Source organism: Epinephelus fuscoguttatus, linkage group LG16 (assembly GCF_011397635.1).
Source record: "Epinephelus fuscoguttatus linkage group LG16, E.fuscoguttatus.final_Chr_v1".
Classification (NCBI taxonomy): Eukaryota; Metazoa; Chordata; class Actinopteri; order Perciformes; family Serranidae; genus Epinephelus; species Epinephelus fuscoguttatus.
The window spans coordinates 39,077,805-39,095,910 of NC_064767.1; the positions used below are offsets into that span (position 1 = coordinate 39,077,805).

General features: G+C 44.6%; 1 protein-coding gene across 1 annotated transcript in view; it reads right to left on the reverse strand.

The window, feature by feature from the left end:
* The window catches only part of slc18a2 (solute carrier family 18 member 2), a 105,425-nt gene that overhangs the window by 35,799 nt on the left and 51,520 nt on the right, over positions 1-18,106 (reverse strand). Inside the window, exons 6-9 of the mRNA XM_049601219.1 lie at positions 16,780-16,872; positions 12,586-12,675; positions 12,378-12,421; positions 7,408-7,468 (exon numbers count right to left, since the gene is read on the reverse strand). Coding sequence (XP_049457176.1) covers positions 7,408-7,468; positions 12,378-12,421; positions 12,586-12,675; positions 16,780-16,872 — 288 coding nt within the window. The remainder of the gene's footprint in view (positions 1-7,407; positions 7,469-12,377; positions 12,422-12,585; positions 12,676-16,779; positions 16,873-18,106) is intronic.

Sequence of the window (18,106 nt, forward strand, 5' to 3'; positions counted from 1 at the left end):
TGTAAGGCTGAAGGAGGTTTATGATGTCTACAGCGGTGCTGTTGTCAGAGAAGATGGCAATGGCCTTCTTAGACCATTTGTGCCCCAAAAGAATAGCTGCTATGATGACTGGATACATTTTGTAGATGGTGGAAGAAGGAGTAAGGGATACAAATTCAGGTGGCCATTTGGCGAAGAACCACCTGCTGCCATAGTAGCCTCCGAAGCCGATGGAAGGGGCTGCGTCTGTGAAGAACTGGATGTCTTCTGGCCTGGTAATGTAGTTTTCATAAAAGAAAGAGATGCCGTTCCAAGAAGAGAGGAACTGGTGCCACAGTTTAGGTTCCATTTTGCATGCTTTGTCAAGTAAAACTTGGTCGTAGAGAGGTAGAATGGATGTGGTGATGGAAAAGAGGTGTAACAAAAAGGATCGACCTTTGGGTATTATACAGATGGCGTAGTTGAGGTTGCCTAGCAGCCAAAGAAGTTTCTGCTTGGTGCATGTGTGGGCCAGAAGGAAACTCGAAATGAGCGGTGAAATCCGTTGGATTTTCTCAGTGGGCAATGATGCTTGGAGTGAAACAGAGTCAAGGGTGATGCCAAGGAATTCCAGGAAGGTGCTGTGACCTTCTGTTTTGTCTGGGGAAAGAGAGTATGTGAAAGTCAAACGTACTGCAAAGTAGTATGTGCCCTTCCAGAGGATGCCAAAAAGATGCCAGTAGTTGGGCTGGATAGGGATGTCTTTAAAGGCACTGGTAATGTCAACCTTGGACACCCAGGCTCCTTTGCCTGCAAGGGGTATGAGGGACATGGTATGATCGATTGATATATACTGCATGGAAAAGTCTGGGCTAAGGCTATTGATGCTGGGGACGGTGGAACCGTGGGGAGATAATAAACCTATGATGAGTCTCTTTTTGCATCAAATAAAATCAAATCAGGCTTTAATTCTCATCTCACTAAACATACAACAGTAATGCAGGTAACACGAAACAGTGTTTGTGGAGGGTTGTTCCAACACTACATTAGTAAATACATCAAATACATCATAAAATAGACATCAATAAAATACAAAGCATGCGAAAAAGCTGTTGAGCCTGTCTGGATGACTGGTGTCACTGACGTCAACCCGCTGCCTGGTCTTGTAGTCCGTCAGCTCCCACATTTGCCTGGTGTTTCCTGTGTCGCTGAGGTGCCCCTGTAGTTTCTCCACGTAGGCCCTTTTTGCTGCCTTGATCCCCTGTGTGAGGGCGGCCCTGGCACCGGAGGGCAGCTGTGTCTCCCACCCTGAAGGCTACGTCACAGGGTCTTAGCAATGAACAGAACTCTGCATTCATCCATGGCTTCTGGTTGCTGCGTGTGGTGAAGGTCTTGGTGATATTTACATCCTCAGGAGACTTGACTATGTAGCTGGTGACTCCATCGGCATATTCCCCGATGTAGATGTGGTCCCCCTCAGAGGCAGCTGTCTTGAAGATCTCCCAGTCTGTGTGCATGAAACAGTCCTTAAGTGCTCCCTTTGCCCCCTCAGGCCAGACCCTGATGTTTTTCTTCTCTGGTCTGCGACGTTACAGCACAGGCTTGTATGCTGGTGTTACCATAACAGATAGGTGTTCTGAATGGCCCAGGTGGGGGAGGGTGTCACCTTATAGGCCTTGGGTGTGTTTGTGTAGATCAAGTTCATGGTGTTTTCACCTTGTTTTAAAAATCCACAAACGCAGCTCCCCCAGTGCCTCGGGTGCATCAGCTTTAGCACTGATGTTAGCTCCAGGTGCCACATAAACAGCCACTACGATCACTTTGGTGAATTCTCTTGGCAGATAGAATGGGTGGCATTTATCAACGAGAAATTCCGCCAGTGGAGAGCAGTGGTTAGTGACAATTGTAGTGTTTACACACCAGTCATTATTGATGTAGATGCACAAACCTTCACCACGGGTCTTCCCGGAGATGGCTGCCTTTTTTACCGTTCTGAACAGCGTAGTACCATCCAGCTGTAGCGAAGCATCCAGGGTGTTGCCATGGAGCCACAACTCCACAAAAACATAAAAACAACAGTCTCTCCACTCTCTCTTTGTTCCCCTCAGACACTCCCACATGGGTCTCTGCAACCGAGTGTGCCGCCATCGTTACCATGGTAATGGTACTATGAATATTAATCTTGAAAAGTTCCTGGTAGCTATGCGTATTGGACTGAATCTGAAAGTGAGGAAAGGGTGGGGTCTTTTAAGGTAATAGCAAGAGCATTGATGTTAATGGGGGTATTTAAGTACTTACATAGGCTGTGGGAGGTTGGATGATGGTGACAAGTTGTTCTGGCATGGGCTCCGCCACAGAAGGAGTAGTTGTGGAGGAATCGACAGCTTGAAACATTGCATCCCAGATTGTTGAAGTTATTATAGACCATCCTTCCATTCTGGTGTAGGACTGGTCTTCCTCTTTCATCCACGCCTTTAGGGAGGGGGCTGAGGGTGGTTGGCTGGATGTTGAAGGGTTTAGGGGTGATGGGTGGTGGGGGGGCTGTGGAGAATAGGCTGCTAGAGACAGCTGGACTTTATTTATTCAGGGCTGAGGTGCGGGTTAAATAAGAGAGGGGCGAGCGGTGAAAACGTGGCAGTACAGTTCAGGGTTTTGTGTTTCCCTCAGAATGTGCCTTGATTGAACTGTTGGAGGCGACCAGCAGCTTGGGATGCAAAAAAATGTGATAAGTGTAGAATCCATTGCCACCAAACCCCAAGGCCAGGGAAGGCAGGACAAATGACGTCGCAGTATAGTGAGAATAAAAAAGCAAATTCAACCGGTTTGGGTTCTTAAGAGTGGGTAGGAAGAGGCTCTTTGAGTTCAATGGGGCCGATCGCAGTTCACAGTTCTCTGGGGATATGAGGGTTGCATGTGGATGGGTGGATCGATGTAATTACCAGTGAGAATCTGTTGCCTAAGTGTGGGGGCACAGGGGATGGTTGCAGAGCTGTGGGGAAAGGGGGCTGCATTAAAGGTGGAATGATGGAAGATTTGGTACATCTGCATTATGGGGAGGGGGAGGGTATTTAGTGGGGAGGGGAGGGAGAAAAAAAGTACTGTTGGTTGTTAGAGTGCTCTGTGTGGCTAGGATAGCCGATATCGATGTGGGTGGAGCTGAGGTGGCTGAAGGAGGTGGGATAGTAAGAGTAGGAGCAAGAGAAGAGGAAAAGATGCTGGGATGGAGGGATACATGTGCTCGGGTATTTTGTGACACTTGAGGGAAAGAAGACAGTGCTGAAACAGAGAGAGCTCGTTTGGTAGATAGGGCCAGGAGATGGAGAGGACCCAGGGACTCCAGAAGTTTGTGGATCTTCGTCAAACAGATTGTTATTGGAGGGATTGAGAGTGAGATCTCAATCAAACAGGTAGCAAACAGGTTTGTAGAGGCAATGTGAACTGTATGTTCTGTGGTACCAGCAGAAGACAGAGAGGCCATGGAGGAGAACTTTTTGCTGTCCTAAAAGAATTTCTGGCAAATCATCAGACAAGTCAGGAATAGAAAGTATTCCTGGCCATTTTCAGCTGGGATGACAACTGCTGACCTCAACTTGTAACTGTCATGGACAGAATTTCAAGAAACAGCTGAGGACTGGGAAGCATCTTGTTTGATAGCAACTTTTTTTTGCTGATGATGTAGTTCTGCCTGCCTAAGCAACCTATGACTTCTTGTGCACACAAGGGTGGTATGCAGTTGTGTGTGAATTGGATGTGCTAAGACTGCACACCACCAAATTTGAGGCCATGGTCCATGGTGCCAGGAAGCAGTGGACTGGCCTCTTTGGCAAAGGTCTTTATTCAACAGCCTGTTTCCCAAGTACTCTACATCATGGTTATGAGCTTTGAATGATGACTGATGAAAAATTAAAGCTACAGTAGGGTTGGCAGAAATCTGGTAGAGGCAAAAAACACTGACCACCAACAACAACAAAAAAAAATCCAAACAAAAACAAACAAACCACAGAACAACCCTAGTCATATGTACATGCTTCATGTATATGGGTCATACAGTAACCCAGTCTTTCTCATGCATTAGTTTATTTAATCTTATTTCATTGTGCAGTTGCATGCATATTCGCTCAGCCCCTCCTTGTCCTGCTTTCTCTTTGTTTATAAAATCACAATGAGACAAAAATTAGCTGCTAGCCACCCCAATATCCCTCTGCCTCGCTCCCTGCCACTGTGGACTGCTTACCCAGAAGAGAGCAGGCAGTAGCTCTAGAGACAGACCTTTGGTCAGCAGCTGTAGTGGCTCAAATTTGGCCAGTGTAAACCCCAGAGTGGCTGTTAGCTAGTGAGCTGATCCTGTGGAGAGTCGAGGCTATGCAGTCCTCTGGTGCTTGGGTTTGTGCTGGCTGGTTTTGGATTGCTGTGATTGCTGACTGGAGGTCCTTCTCATAAGCTGCTGTCTGCTCTCCTCCAGGTGAGGTGGTCTACAGCGACGAGAAGGGAGGCAGAGTACATGCTTTGATTTGAGGCTCTAGCTAACGTAAGCCACATGAACTTGAAGCCATACCTGTGAGCCTTTAGCTTTGGTTAGCTGGAGGCTAGACTATTTTCTGTCCATCGCTGAAACACTTTGCCAATACTGACCTGTGTTTTATTTTGTTTATTCTCAGACTCTCTTTTTTATATGTCCATCTTCCTTTTTATGCTGCTTGGCAGTGTGGGCAGTTGTTGCCAATGCTGGAATCACAATTTTCTCTGCAGGATTCTCTGCCATTCAATCAATATGAGTTCCCTCTCTCTGAAATGGCCCATCATGGCTCCCATCATGGCTAGATTCTCTAAAGCCTGAAAACAGAGCCAAGGGGAAGTGCAGAAATCTACTGTTCTTTCAAAACACTTGAATTACAGTATGCTCAAGGTTTATTATGGGATTTTTGCCCAGTGATGCCAAAATGAACCTGCCTACCTCAGGTTTAATGTCAGGGTGTCTAGGCTCACCCAGCCAGTTGAGGTGGTTCAGGCACATTGAATTAGAATGCCCCCTGGATGCTTACTGTAACTGTGAAAGTATTCTGGGTAGGATAAGACCTGTGGCAGGCACAGAACATGCTGGAGGGGTTATATACCCCATCTAGCTGGGACAACCTCTTTGGATCCCCCAGGAAAAGCTTGAGAAAATAGCTAGGAATAGGGATGTCTTTGCTGCTTTGATTAGCCTACCCTGATAAGTGGCAAAAATAGAGGGGTGTCACCAAAAGGACTGAAATGTGCAAAAACATTACAAAAGACAATAGGCTGATTTACACACACATAATATACACAAATAAAGCACAAAGTGTTGTTCACAATATTTTTAGCTGCTGTTGCCAGCAGCTCCATAGTTGCTCTGTTAATTGGTTGGTTGGTTGCCCAATTGGTCTGTCCTTAGAAACTTTCCCACCCTTTGGCAGCCACAATTTTTGGCATAAGAGGCTGCAATCTGGCATGGAGGTTGCAGTTTTTCCAAATTCAAGCTGATTTTATAATGGATAGATGACCCTTTTTAGTATGCAGCACTCTTCACAGCACAACTCCAAGCCATAGTCCTGCTCTGGAACCAGCAAATTAATAGATGGCTTGTGTTTGACTGACATGTTAAAGGGGCAAAAACGAAATCGTTTCACCGCTAGGTTTGCTGTTACGCACTGCCTGTAGACCAAAACAAAGTGTGTCATGAGCCACACCTCCCTCTACCTCTGCTCTCCACCCCCCACCCCACTCGCCTTGTCTGTGCAGCCGAGCACCGCAGCATCTCCACGGACTATTACATCCAGACGGTGCCGGTGTTTCTTCCGCAGGCTCCACTTCACTCAGCTGCCCGATATACCCGCTGCTTCTTCCCACATTAACCTGAATAACAAACCAGGGCTCGGTGCTCCGGTTGGATCCAAACGGAGAGCCAGCGCTAATGTTAACTGGGAAGCTAGCGGAGGCTAACTGGCTGTGCTGGCAGCTGAGTGAAGTGGAGCCTGAGGAGGAAGCACCGGTTAGCTCCCGCAAGCTGGGAGGCTAGAGGAGGCTAACTGGCTGTGCTGGCAGCTGAGTGAAGTGGAGCCTGAGGAGGAAGCACCGGTGAGCCCCGGTTTCACTACAGGCAGATTCACTTGCCACAGGGGCGAGGAAATAAAACCTAAACAGCCAACTTAGTTTGGCTTAGTTTAGCAGTTAGCGGTGTCTTTCACTCACTCTCGGTCTCTGCTGTGTTTAGCTATTTCCCTGCTTTCCTGTTAGCGTTAGCTCACGGAGAAGAGTAGGGACATTAGCGTTAGCACTAGTCGGTTGCCACGCTAACGTTCCTACTCTTGTCTGTGAGCCCACGAGCCCGCCACGGCTCCGGCTCATGGAGAAGAGTAGGGACGTTAGCGTTAGCTCCTGGAGTTAGCACTAGAGCTACTACGGCTACTGGAGTAACTTACAGGAGCTCTTCTACCAGCTCTTCTAGTCACTGAGCCTCGTCTCCATCTCAGCAAATATATTAAATTTATTGCAGGTACCATCATCATTGAAGTAGGCAGGGAAATAGCTAAACACAGCCCACCAGGCTGCCCGCTGGGCTACATTTTGCAATGCTAATTGCAAATGTTAGCTGGGCTGCCGGGCTACTGACCTAATGCAACCGTAACGCCTGACCCATTGCTGGGACTGAGCTGCTAATAACTCAAGCTCCGGACATTAACCCATGCTACGATTGTAACATTAAATTTAATTGAATCAACATGGCGACATGTGACTAACTTCACTATAACACTAATTAAAACAGACATTTGACTTTATGTTGTTACTTAATGTTACCTGTCCAGGAGAAGAAGAGCTAGCTCTGAGTCAAATTGTAGTTCCTTTAGCTCTCGCAGTGCTCTCCACCTTGGAAATGCAAGGCCAATGTTAATCCGAGTTCTGTCCCTTTCTTTATCTGACAACTTCTTCACCAACAACTGTTGTTTCTTAAGAGGTAATGTCAGATCCTGGTCGTCTTCAGGTGGACATTTTGTTCCGCTCTCCGCCATTTCACTTCGAAAATACGCGCTGCCATTGCTCACTGGCTGTAGCCTTTTATAGGGAGGGAGGGCCAAGAGCTCCGAGAGCGGGGGGAGGAAGTGGGAAGTGGGGATTCACATGAACGTACATGAACGCGCAGCCGGACCGGCTTGTAAACAAGGGGCTCGAGATCAACACAGAGAGAGGGTGTGTGAGGTCATGCTATACTCCAGATGAAATTACACCTCTAGTTCTTCACATAGCAATTTTTTAATTCCCTCAATCTAGAAATGATGAATTTCGCTTATTGCTACTTTAAATTAACCAAAAACAAGATCGAGGTCTGTTTCTCTCCCCGTTTTCTTCCCAGCACCATTATGAAAGGCAATATCTCACTGATACATCTCCTAAGTAGGGCAACTTTAGGTGCCTCTATTATTTTCTTACCAGCTGCAATTAGAATGTATGGGTCCTTCATTAGTGTTAACAGCGGGGTCCCCTTCTGACTCTGCAAAGGACAAAGGCACAATAAAAACACTGGGTATCAAATACAAAAAGCTTTTACTATAGTTCTCAACCAAACCCACTTGTAAAAGACTCAGGTTACAAATCTCAGAATTTGCTTTTGACTATGCAGATAAAAAGCATTTTTATGCTTCCTTTGTGCGTGTGGATTCACTGCTAATATTACCATTAAGATAGACTCCACCTCCCAGAGAAATATAATCACTGAAAACTAATCAAGGGTTTGGGTGTCTTAGCACTTGATTGACTTCACTAATGGATAAAATTTAAAACAACATTTAATGGTGTAATGCCATACTCTCCAGTGGCAACATTATGCTTTTTCAACAAGCAGCTAGGGGCAAAGTCACCAAACACATCTGTTAAATACACAGAAACTGGCTAATAGTATTACTTTTATTTATGAAACTATGAATACATAATTAAAACAATAAATTGATTAAAATGAAAAGTAAAATATTACACAATATTTCTAAAATCCTGGTGAAAATGTCTGTGCCCTTGAAGAATCAACCTTCAAGGGCACATGAGCAAATGAAAAGTCAAACACATTACACACATGAAACGAAGATTGATACTTCTGGCTAAATACAAGCAGAAAAACACAGTGTGAGCCTAGTGCAGCTTAGTAACAACTGAACAGACCGATTGTGTTTTGCTGCAAGTTTCCATAGAACCTTATCAAAATATCTAAGGAGGTCACTGGGCTTTTTTTTTTTTTTTTTTAAATGCCTGAGATGAAGGAGACAGAAAAGGTGAAAGAATGTGCTAATGACCAGAAATACAATAGACCTCTGTACCAGCAACATAACATTTTCTCTCTCTTCTCTGAAGACGTTATTAATTAGTGTTCAAAAACTTTTTCTAATGAATTCACTGAAGCCTCTGTCAAGTGCTTTTCACTCTCTTTAAGCCTAATGGCTTAAAGAGCCATTAATACTGTTACCTGCCCCAATCATCTTGCTACCACAAATACAGACATGTTGACAATTTTCAATTTTCAATTAGTTGGATTATTCTCACATAAAAAAATCACCCTAAGTTAAATAGGTAACAGTCAGAATTCATAAAAGGAATATAGATCAGGAAATGCGACATGACATGACAAAGTACAAATTTGTTTAATCAAACATGACTGAAACATGTTTGTTGCTACTATCATGTTCCATCACAATTCAGTTCATAGATTTTAACAGCTGAGTGCTGGTCTTTTTTAATTTTATTTTATGCATGTTATGGGTGAAAGGTGGGTGCGCCCTTTTTCTTTGCTGGTTTCCTATGTTTCTTTTCTTTGTGCCTCTTCACATTTTTAGTAAATAAATCCACAACTTTTGGTTATACACTCATCTCCGCTTGGCTTTTTCCTTTTTCCCCGGTTTTACTTTTACTGTTACTTCCCTCATTCCCTGAGCCTGATAGGGGAACTTAACAAATTGGGGGCCCATACGGGATCTTGAAAAAAGAAACTGAGAAAGGAATTTGTTGTATAAACTTAGTTGTGTGATATTATCTTCGGTGATGGTTGATAAAGCGGCGCACCCACTGGATCATGCAGAATACACCACACAAGGAGGAAAAGGGCGCGAGTTTTCTGGTATATATATACAGTACAGGCCAAAAGTTTGGACACACCTTCTCATTCAATGCGTTTTCTTTATTTTCATGACTATTTACATTGTAGATTCTCACTGAAGGCATCAAAACTATGAATGAACACATGTGGAGTTATGTACTTAACAAAAAAAGGTGAAATAACTGAAAACATGTTTTATATTCTAGTTTCTTCAAAATAGCCACCCTTTGCTCTGATTACTGCTTTGCACACTCTTGGCATTCTCTCCATGAGCTTCAAGAGGTAGTCACCTGAAATGGTTTTCCAACAGTCTTGAAGGAGTTCCCAGAGGTGTTTAGCACTTGTTGGCCCCTTTGCCTTCACTCTGCGGTCCAGCTCACCCCAAACCATCTCGATTGGGTTCAGGTCCGGTGGCTGTGGAGGCCAGGTCATCTGCTGCAGCACTCCATCACTCTCCTTCTTGGTCAAATAGCCCTTACACAGCCTGGAGGTGTGTTTGGGTTCATTGTCCTGTTGAAAAATAAATGATCGTCCAACTAAAGGCAAACCGGATGGGATGGCATGTCGCTGCAGGACGCTGTGGTAGCCATGCTGGTTCAGTGTGCCTTCAATTTTGAATAAATCCCCAACAGTGTCACCAGCAAAACACCCCCACACCATCACACCTCCTCCTCCATGCTTCACAGTGGGAACCAGGCATGTGGAATCCATCCGTTCACCTTTTCTCGCCTCACAAAGACACGGCGGTTGGAACCAAAGATCTCAAATTTGGACTCATCAGACCAAAGCACAGATTTCCACTGGTCTAATGTCCATTCCTTGTGTTTCTTGGCCCAAACAAATCTCTTCTGCTTGTTGCCTCTCCTTAGCAGTGGTTTCCTAGCAGCTATTTGACCATGAAGGCCTGATTCGCACAGTCTCCTCTTAACAGTTGTTCTAGAGATGGGTCTGCTGCTAGAACTCTGTGTGGCATTCATCTGGTCTCTGATCTGAGCTGCTGTTAACTTGCGATTTCTGAGGCTGGTGACTCGGATGAACTTATCCTCAGAAGCAGAGGTGACTCTTGGTCTTCCTTTCCTGGGTCGGTCCTCATGTGTGCCAGTTTCGTTGTAGCGCTTGATGGTTTTTGCGACTCCACTTGGGGACACATTTAAAGTTTTTGCAATTTTCTGGACTGACTGACCTTCATTTCTTAAAGTAATGATGACCACTCGTTTTTCTTTAGTTAGCTGATTGGTTCTTGCCATAATATGAATTTTAACAGTTGTCCAATAGGGCTGTCGGCTGTGTATTAACCTGACTTCTGCACAACACAACTGATGGTCCCAACCCCATTGATAAAGCAAGAAATTCCACTAATCAACCCTGATAAGGCACACCTGTGAAGTGGAAACCATTTCAGGTGACTACCTCTTGAAGCTCATGGAGAGAATGCCAAGAGTGTGCAAAGCAGTAATCAGAGCAAAGGGTGGCTATTTTGAAGAAACTAGAATATAAAACATGTTTTCAGTTATTTCACCTTTTTTTGTTAAGTACATAACTCCACATGTGTTCATTCATAGTTTTGATGCCTTCAGTGAGAATCTACAATGTAAATAGTCATGAAAATAAAGAAAACGCATTGAATGAGAAGGTGTGTCCAAACTTTTGGCCTGTACTGTATATATATACAGTGTTTCCCATACATTGACTAATTTGCCCCGCCATAGTCTCCAGAAATAGATAGATCCGCCAGATATAAAATGCCTTCAGTAAATGAACTCTGTCAATCCATAGCGCACTGGCTGGAGCGCCTACTGAAAATTCTTTGACTTGCCCCTCCCCAGCCTCACCACAGAAGTCGCTCTCCTAGCGCTAGTGTGAGCTTGAGTTGATAGAGCAGAAAGCATTTCTAAGTGGAATACTGAGGAATACTGACATCCACTTCATGAAGCATTCTTGGAAACACCCAGAAAACATCACTAGAGAATTGTGTGGCTGTATTTAAGGCAACTCTGAGTCTGCAACACACAGCAACACACAGCACCATTGAAGTAAGCTCTGAAAACTTTTCCTTTCTCATTTGACTCATGGTAGTTACATGTCACATCATGTTGATGTAGCGATGTGAAATACGATCCGGAGTTTTCATGGGTGTTTTATTTTGAAAATTGACAAGATACTCTTGTCTTCTCTGCGCCTGACTTCCTGACAAGTCAGACTCATTTGGTCTGTACAAATTGACGCGCCATCGCAGGGCATCCGTCAGAAATAGACCTTTTAGCAGAGCGGATCACCAAACCGCTTCTAGGCTGCGGCTGGTGGAGCAGCTTACATTGACTTGAATGGCCGCTATTAGCTCTGGCACCCGTGCCTGGGCTGGATCGCACACGCCACGGATCCAGTGGGTTGCCATAAATGGGTCTGTCCCTCAGGCATTCAACTACCAGAGTGCTTTTGAAATCTTCTTTTCGAAGCTGCGTAAAATGAAATGCTCTGATTCAGGGTGCTGTACTTACAAATCGTGAGGGAGGGCGGGGCAGGGAAGGAGGAAAACAGTAATTTGTGTCTGTTTGTGAGTAATTGATTTGAGTCTTACCTTTTGTTTTCTTTTCATATTGCGTATTTTGTATTGTTTTGCGTATCTGTAACTGCGTTTGTGAGTGAGAGAGTTTTAAAAGAATATTTTGTTTGCACACATTTAGTGTGCTGGTGGGGTAGAGTTAAGACTGGTGAGGTCAACAGGCTCAACAAGCTTGTGAGGAAAGCCCGCTCTGTGATGGGACTGGACCTGGACAGGTCCAGACGCTCCTTTGTGCCCACCGCCATCAGACTGTACAACAGCGGTTTGGCTTAGCTACATCTAGCTCTGAACTGACCTATCTTGCATTTGTCCAATAATGACACTTTATCTGCCACCTGTCACTTTATTTCATTCTACACTTTGTCTGCCATTTTTTAGTCACTTTATTCATTTGATGTAACAATTTTATTGACGTAGCAATTTTATTTTATCTTTTATTTATCTATTATCTTTAATTTTTATTTTTTCTCTTAATCTTATTCTATTTAATGTCCTTTGATTTTGTCTTGTGCTGCTGTGATACTTGAATTTCCTCCCTGGGGGATGAATAAAGTATACCTTATCTTATCTTATTTACCAAAAGCTATGGATGTTTTGTTGTGTGACATCCACTTTCTCTATTTCTCCCCATACTTCCTGTTTTCACTATCCAATTAAGAAAAAACAGTCTTTAACATGCTCTGCATCTGTAAAGGTCACCTTAATGAAGTAAGATAACCTTCAGGAAATGAATTATCAAGGCCAAAACAAACGCACCTCTGGTTCCACCTTGGTGGGCTGAAGAACAAAGAGCTGCAGAGCTGTAAAAAAAAAACCACAGTGAATCAACTTAATGGAATATCTAAAAGAATAGCCATTATTTAAAAGATGCATGAAATTGTGCTCAACAGTGTTGAGCTCACAGATGACTCTGACCATCCAGTGACTATTCTTGGTCTGGATGTAAGAAACAATGTAACTGTACCTCCATCAAACAAAGCCAGGAAAGCCAGAATCAGGAAAGGAGCAGTCTTCCCAACAAACTCATACATCACACTGCCGAATGGGGGTCCAACTGTGAAGGACACACTGGTCAGTTTTGGAGAGATCAACTTTGTTATCACTGGGGTTACTGCAGCTTTCCCTCTACATGACAGCTCATATTGCAAGTTTATCAGGTTAGTTTTTGAAAGCTTGCTGGTGTGAAAATATTTCAAAATGAGTATGGAAAGTATTCGAAAAGTTTTCATTGGTGTACCAAAATCATGGGGGAATAAAACGTTTCAGTTTCATGAAATGGCCCCATTAAGCCCCAACCATTTTTTACTAGCTTACACTGTTTCCACCCAGCAGTACGACACAGTTTAGTGTAATGCGGTACACATTTATTCCGTTTCCACTATTAAAAGTTGTGCATGACACCAATGGACTGAGGGTCTAGGTATCATGTCTGAAGGGTTACTTTTGGTTTCAAAGGTACCATACCAACAGCTTTACTGATTGTGGAATGACATATTTTGCATGTCATTGTTTGCAGGTTCAGGAGTTTTCAGTAGGCATTGATGCAAATAGGTAGAAGCTACATCATTTAATGCACATTTATTTTCAAAAGATGCGCCAGTTAGAGTGGCAGCAAGTGTGAGTAGTTCCTGTTTTTTGTTTTTTAATGATTGTTGTTCCAATGTGATGAGTAAGGTTGTGTACACGAGGGACGATCTTCTGGCTCTGAGAGGATCCACTTGCAGAGTTAAACACCCGATACCAGCCGAGCTGTTTCGAGGAGCGAAGCTAAAGGCTAGGCGGTGGAGATACAAGCCTTTCTTGCCATTGGTCATTATGGGGAATGCAAACTCACTATCAAACAAGTCTGACGAGCTGCTGGCATTGGTGAGGAGCCAACAACTCTACAGGGAGTGTAGTCTTGTGCTTCACGGGGACATGGCTGAATGACAACGTGCCTGAATCTACCGGGCTTCTCTACTGAGCGTGTGGATAGGGACGCGAAGGCGAGCAGCAAAAACAGAGGTGGAAGACTGATCCTGCTTGTGAACAATAAATGGTGTCATCCTGGACATATAACCGTGAAGGACAAGATCTGCTGTCAGGAACTGAAGTGTTGCCAGTCAGTCTTAGACCATATTATGTGCCACTGGAGATTTTGCACATTGTCGCCTTTATTGTTTACATTCCACCGTGAGCAGCAACGGCAGTGGCGTGTGACGTCATCCATGAAACTGTTGCTAGGATTCAGACCCAGCATCCTAGTGCATTCATTGCAATAACGGAGGATTTTAACAACACTACTCTCTCCTCCCATCTGACTGGGTTTGTTCAGTATGTGGACTGTCCCACCAGGGGGAATAAGACACTAGATTTGTTTTATGGAAATACCGACAGTGCCTCTGCCCTTCCACCTTTTAGCAGATCAGATCATAATCTGGTCTCTCTCCAGCCTACATACAAACCCTGTGTATTAATGATGCCTTTTACCACCCGCTCAGTCAGGAAGTGGTCCCCAGAGACCAGCAAGTCTGTCAGGGACTGTTTTGAATGTACAGACTGGACTGTACTACTGGAGCCACAGGACAACAACATGGACATACACAGTAGGGTGGATATTCTAACAGGTTATATAAACTTCTGTAGGGACACTGTGATGCCAGTAAAGACTATACACTGCTTCCCCAACAATAAACCCTGGGTCAGCAATAATATTAAGCAGCTCCTTAACCAGAAAAAGCTGGCATTCAAGCAAGGGGATAAGGAGAGGCTCAGGGAGGTTCAGCATTAACTGAGGGGGAGACTGAGACAGGCAAAGATGGATTACAAAAGAAAGGTAGAGAGTAAGCTGCAGCAGAACATCAGAGAGGTGTGGAAAGGAATGAAGAACATCACAGGCTATTCAAAGAAGAATAGTCAGGTTATGGATGGTGATGTGGGCGATGCCAAAAACTTCAACCTGTTCTTTAACAGGTTTGATGGAGGGGGCAGTGTTCACCCTACCCCTGCATCCATCCCCCCTTCCACAGTGTCACCTGCTGCTGCTCCTGCTCCACTGTCTCCTGGAAGTAGCCCCTCCCCCACTATTGCAGCTACAGCTACAACATCTACCACCTATGACCAACTACCACTTTCCTTTACAGCAGAAGAGGTAAGGGCAGAGCTCAGGAGACTGCGTACAGGGAGAGCTGCGGGCCTGGATGGAGTGTGTCCAAGGCTACTGAAAGACTGTGCAGTCCAGCTAGTGGAGCCCCTTCAGTGGCTCTTTAACAGGAGTCTTCAAACAGGCAAAGCCCCGGTGCAGTGGAAAACATCTTGGGCTCTAGTTTCCCGGCGCGGTGCAGGGTGGCGCAGGGTGGCAAACTCTGCGCAGAGCTAGTTTCAAGCAGCGCAACACAAGGCGCGCTCAGTTTGGTAGTTTGGCAGACCGAAGTGCGCTGAGATGGGTGTGGCGGCACAGCAGGGGGAGGTGTCGTCAGATCCAGCTTGGCGCAGTGACAGTTTCATGCCAAAAGGCTTCGCCGAAGGTGTGCTAAAAGCTCGCCAGCTGAAACCAGGTCTACTGTCAGCGCAGGCAGAGCGCAGCCGGTGTAAGCCGAAGTTTGGCTGACCGGCGGACAGTGCGCACAGGTCACCAAAACCTCACAGGCAGGTTTCCAGAATATCAGACACATTAACAATGCAATAAATACCCAAAAAAACACTATTCAATGCAACTATCTGCAATCAGCACATAAATGTATCTCTATATCGACTGTCCCGTCACATCTGATGTCAGATCAAAGGGGATTGGCACTGTTTGACACGTTTGGCACGCGTAATGGAAACCCAACTTGATTTGATTAACACAGCTGCAAACTAATGAGTTCACATCCCTCTCAGCCAACCACAAACAGCCACAGCATCAGATAGGGAGTGCGAGAGAGAAAGAGAGAGCGCATGTGCGCACAAGAGAAACGCAACATTGATTTACAATTGTGGTGACCTCCTCCCAGGCCACCTTTGCATCATCAGCCCGTGGAGGTCTGCTCGCAGTTCCGTATATTCGGACACTGCGAGCTTGGACCTCCCGGACCAAAACATCAGTTTCCTCCTGGGAGAAGTTTGGCCATCTGATGCTGCTGCTTTCTTGCTCTGGCAAATTGAGTAAATTCTCATTATGCCTTCGTGCGGCGCATTTAAGGGCGAGGAGAGGGGCTCATTTAATTGGTGTGATGTGTATAAAACCCACTCCACGCCTTCTCTCCTCCCTCTTTCTGACTTGCGCAGGTAAGAGGGACGGAGGTGGGAAAGAGGAGTAGCTGCGCCAGCGCCAGCGCCAGCGCCAGCGCCAAACTTGCAAAATCCACCTGGCCACACCCAGTTGGCGAAGCGCAGGTGCGTTGCGCCCCCCACCTCGCCCGGTCTGCGAAACTAGAGCCCTATGTCCTTAACTGTATGTTAAGGACATAATGTCATTCATGGGGCACAAATTCACAGGATATCATACAAACTGATGTGCATGCATTTTTGGCAGGATATCATACGAGCCATTTCATGAGAAAACGTTGGATTGGGAGGCAGGCAGGAAAAGTGCAGTGATTTATTGTAAAATTATAGTAACAACCTGAGTTAGCAACAGGTAACGTTGCGCCCCCGCCACGCCCGGTCTGCGAAACTAGAGCCCATAGTCTCATACCGGTGCCCAAAGTGGGACTCCCGGCCAAGTTAAATGACTATAGACCGGTGGCCTTAACATCACACATTATGACGATCCTGCAGCACCTGGTCCTCCGTTTCCTAAAGTCAGAGGTCACTGATGCTGTGGTGGAGAGGGGCACATTAAACAAACTGAAAGCTATGATGGACAATAGCAGACAACCTCTCCACAGTCTCCTGGAGCGATAGAGGAGCAGCTGCAGCAGTAGGCTCATCCCGCTGCAGAAAGGAACGTTTCAGGAGATCCTTCGTCCTCACAGCAATAAAACTGTTTAACACCTCCTGAATCCAGTCACACACACACAAATATCACATTAGCCACAACTGGCTGGACTGTGTAATTTTATCCTAATTTAATGTCTATTTGAACTAAAATCAAAAATACCTTTAGAAAGAATATTAATAAATATGTAATAGCTCAACAAGTACAGTTATTGTTTAGTTGGCTGTGACCTTTACAGAAGCATATGTGTGTACCTACCTAATACTCCTAAGGCCAGACCTCCCAAGGCAATGCCGATAGCATGACCTCTCTCCTCGTCATCTGTGTACACACTTGCAAGCATTCCCATCCCTGAAAACACACAGATGTATAGATTCTGCAATACAAACCACTAATCATACAAACGTTAACAGTTACACAGAGTGGGAAATCCCACAGGAGATACAATAAATACTATTTGTTACTGACTTAAGCGTAGAGGTAGCCATCCTCTGGAGGAAACTCATTTTGGCTGCTTGTATCTGCAATCTCATTCTTTCAGTCACTACCCGAGGCTCATGACGATAGGTGAGGGATTGGATGTAGATGGACTAGTGAATCAAAAGCTTTGCCCTCCGGCTCAGCTCCCTCTTTACCATGATAATCCTGTGCAGTACCCTCATCACTGCGCCAAACCACCTGTCCATCTCATGGAATCACATTTCACTGTTAAATGTTGTATAATTTAATGTGAAAAATAAATGATTGATTGACTGATTGAATTTGGAAATCTAACTAAGTCTCAGTGCTTGATAATAAGTACATCATTATAATCAGTAGAGTAGGGAGAGACCTAAAATATGCAGGGTAGTAGCTCTCCAGGTGCAGGGTTGAGCACCAGCCAACACCAGAGCAACAATTGTGTTCTTCAGTTGGTGTATTAAGCAGAGAAGCTAAGAGCATAAAAGGATTACTAATAGGAGGGTAAACTAAAACACTGTCAAAGCTGGAAGTTAAGATAAATAGTCTAAAAGGGCTATAAGAGGAAATGCTTTGTATTAAGGTCACTGCCATTATAAGAAATGTTGAAAAAAGCACATTAGTTGAAACAGTGGAAAAAGCAGAATCATAGCAGAAATGTCCTTAAAGAACTGTATCTGTATCTGTCACTGAAAGTATGCAGAGGTCATAGAAATTCAAAGTGGGATAGACTAAATATAACAGAGATAGAGAGAAAGAGAGAGGGAAGTGTAATATTTTAAGAGGGATAGTGTAAAAAAGTAGAATTAACCATAAATATCCATACTTGAGTGAGTGTGTGTGTGTGTGTGTGTGTGTGTGTGACAGAGGTAGTTTTAAACCAGAATCTGTAAACAATTAGAACAGCAGAGACAGAGGTCCCATAAAGAGTTTTAAAGTGATGCACCAATTATGAACACACTGAAACTGATGGAGGTCTAATCAGCTCACCAGAATCAACTGTTTCTGTCTGAAAGTGACAAGTCATGGTTAGGTAAAATTGATTCTAACACAGAAAAGTACTTCTTGAAAGTACTAACTGAAAGTTTTTTCACTTTGAGCATCCCAAGACTTTGCTGACGACATA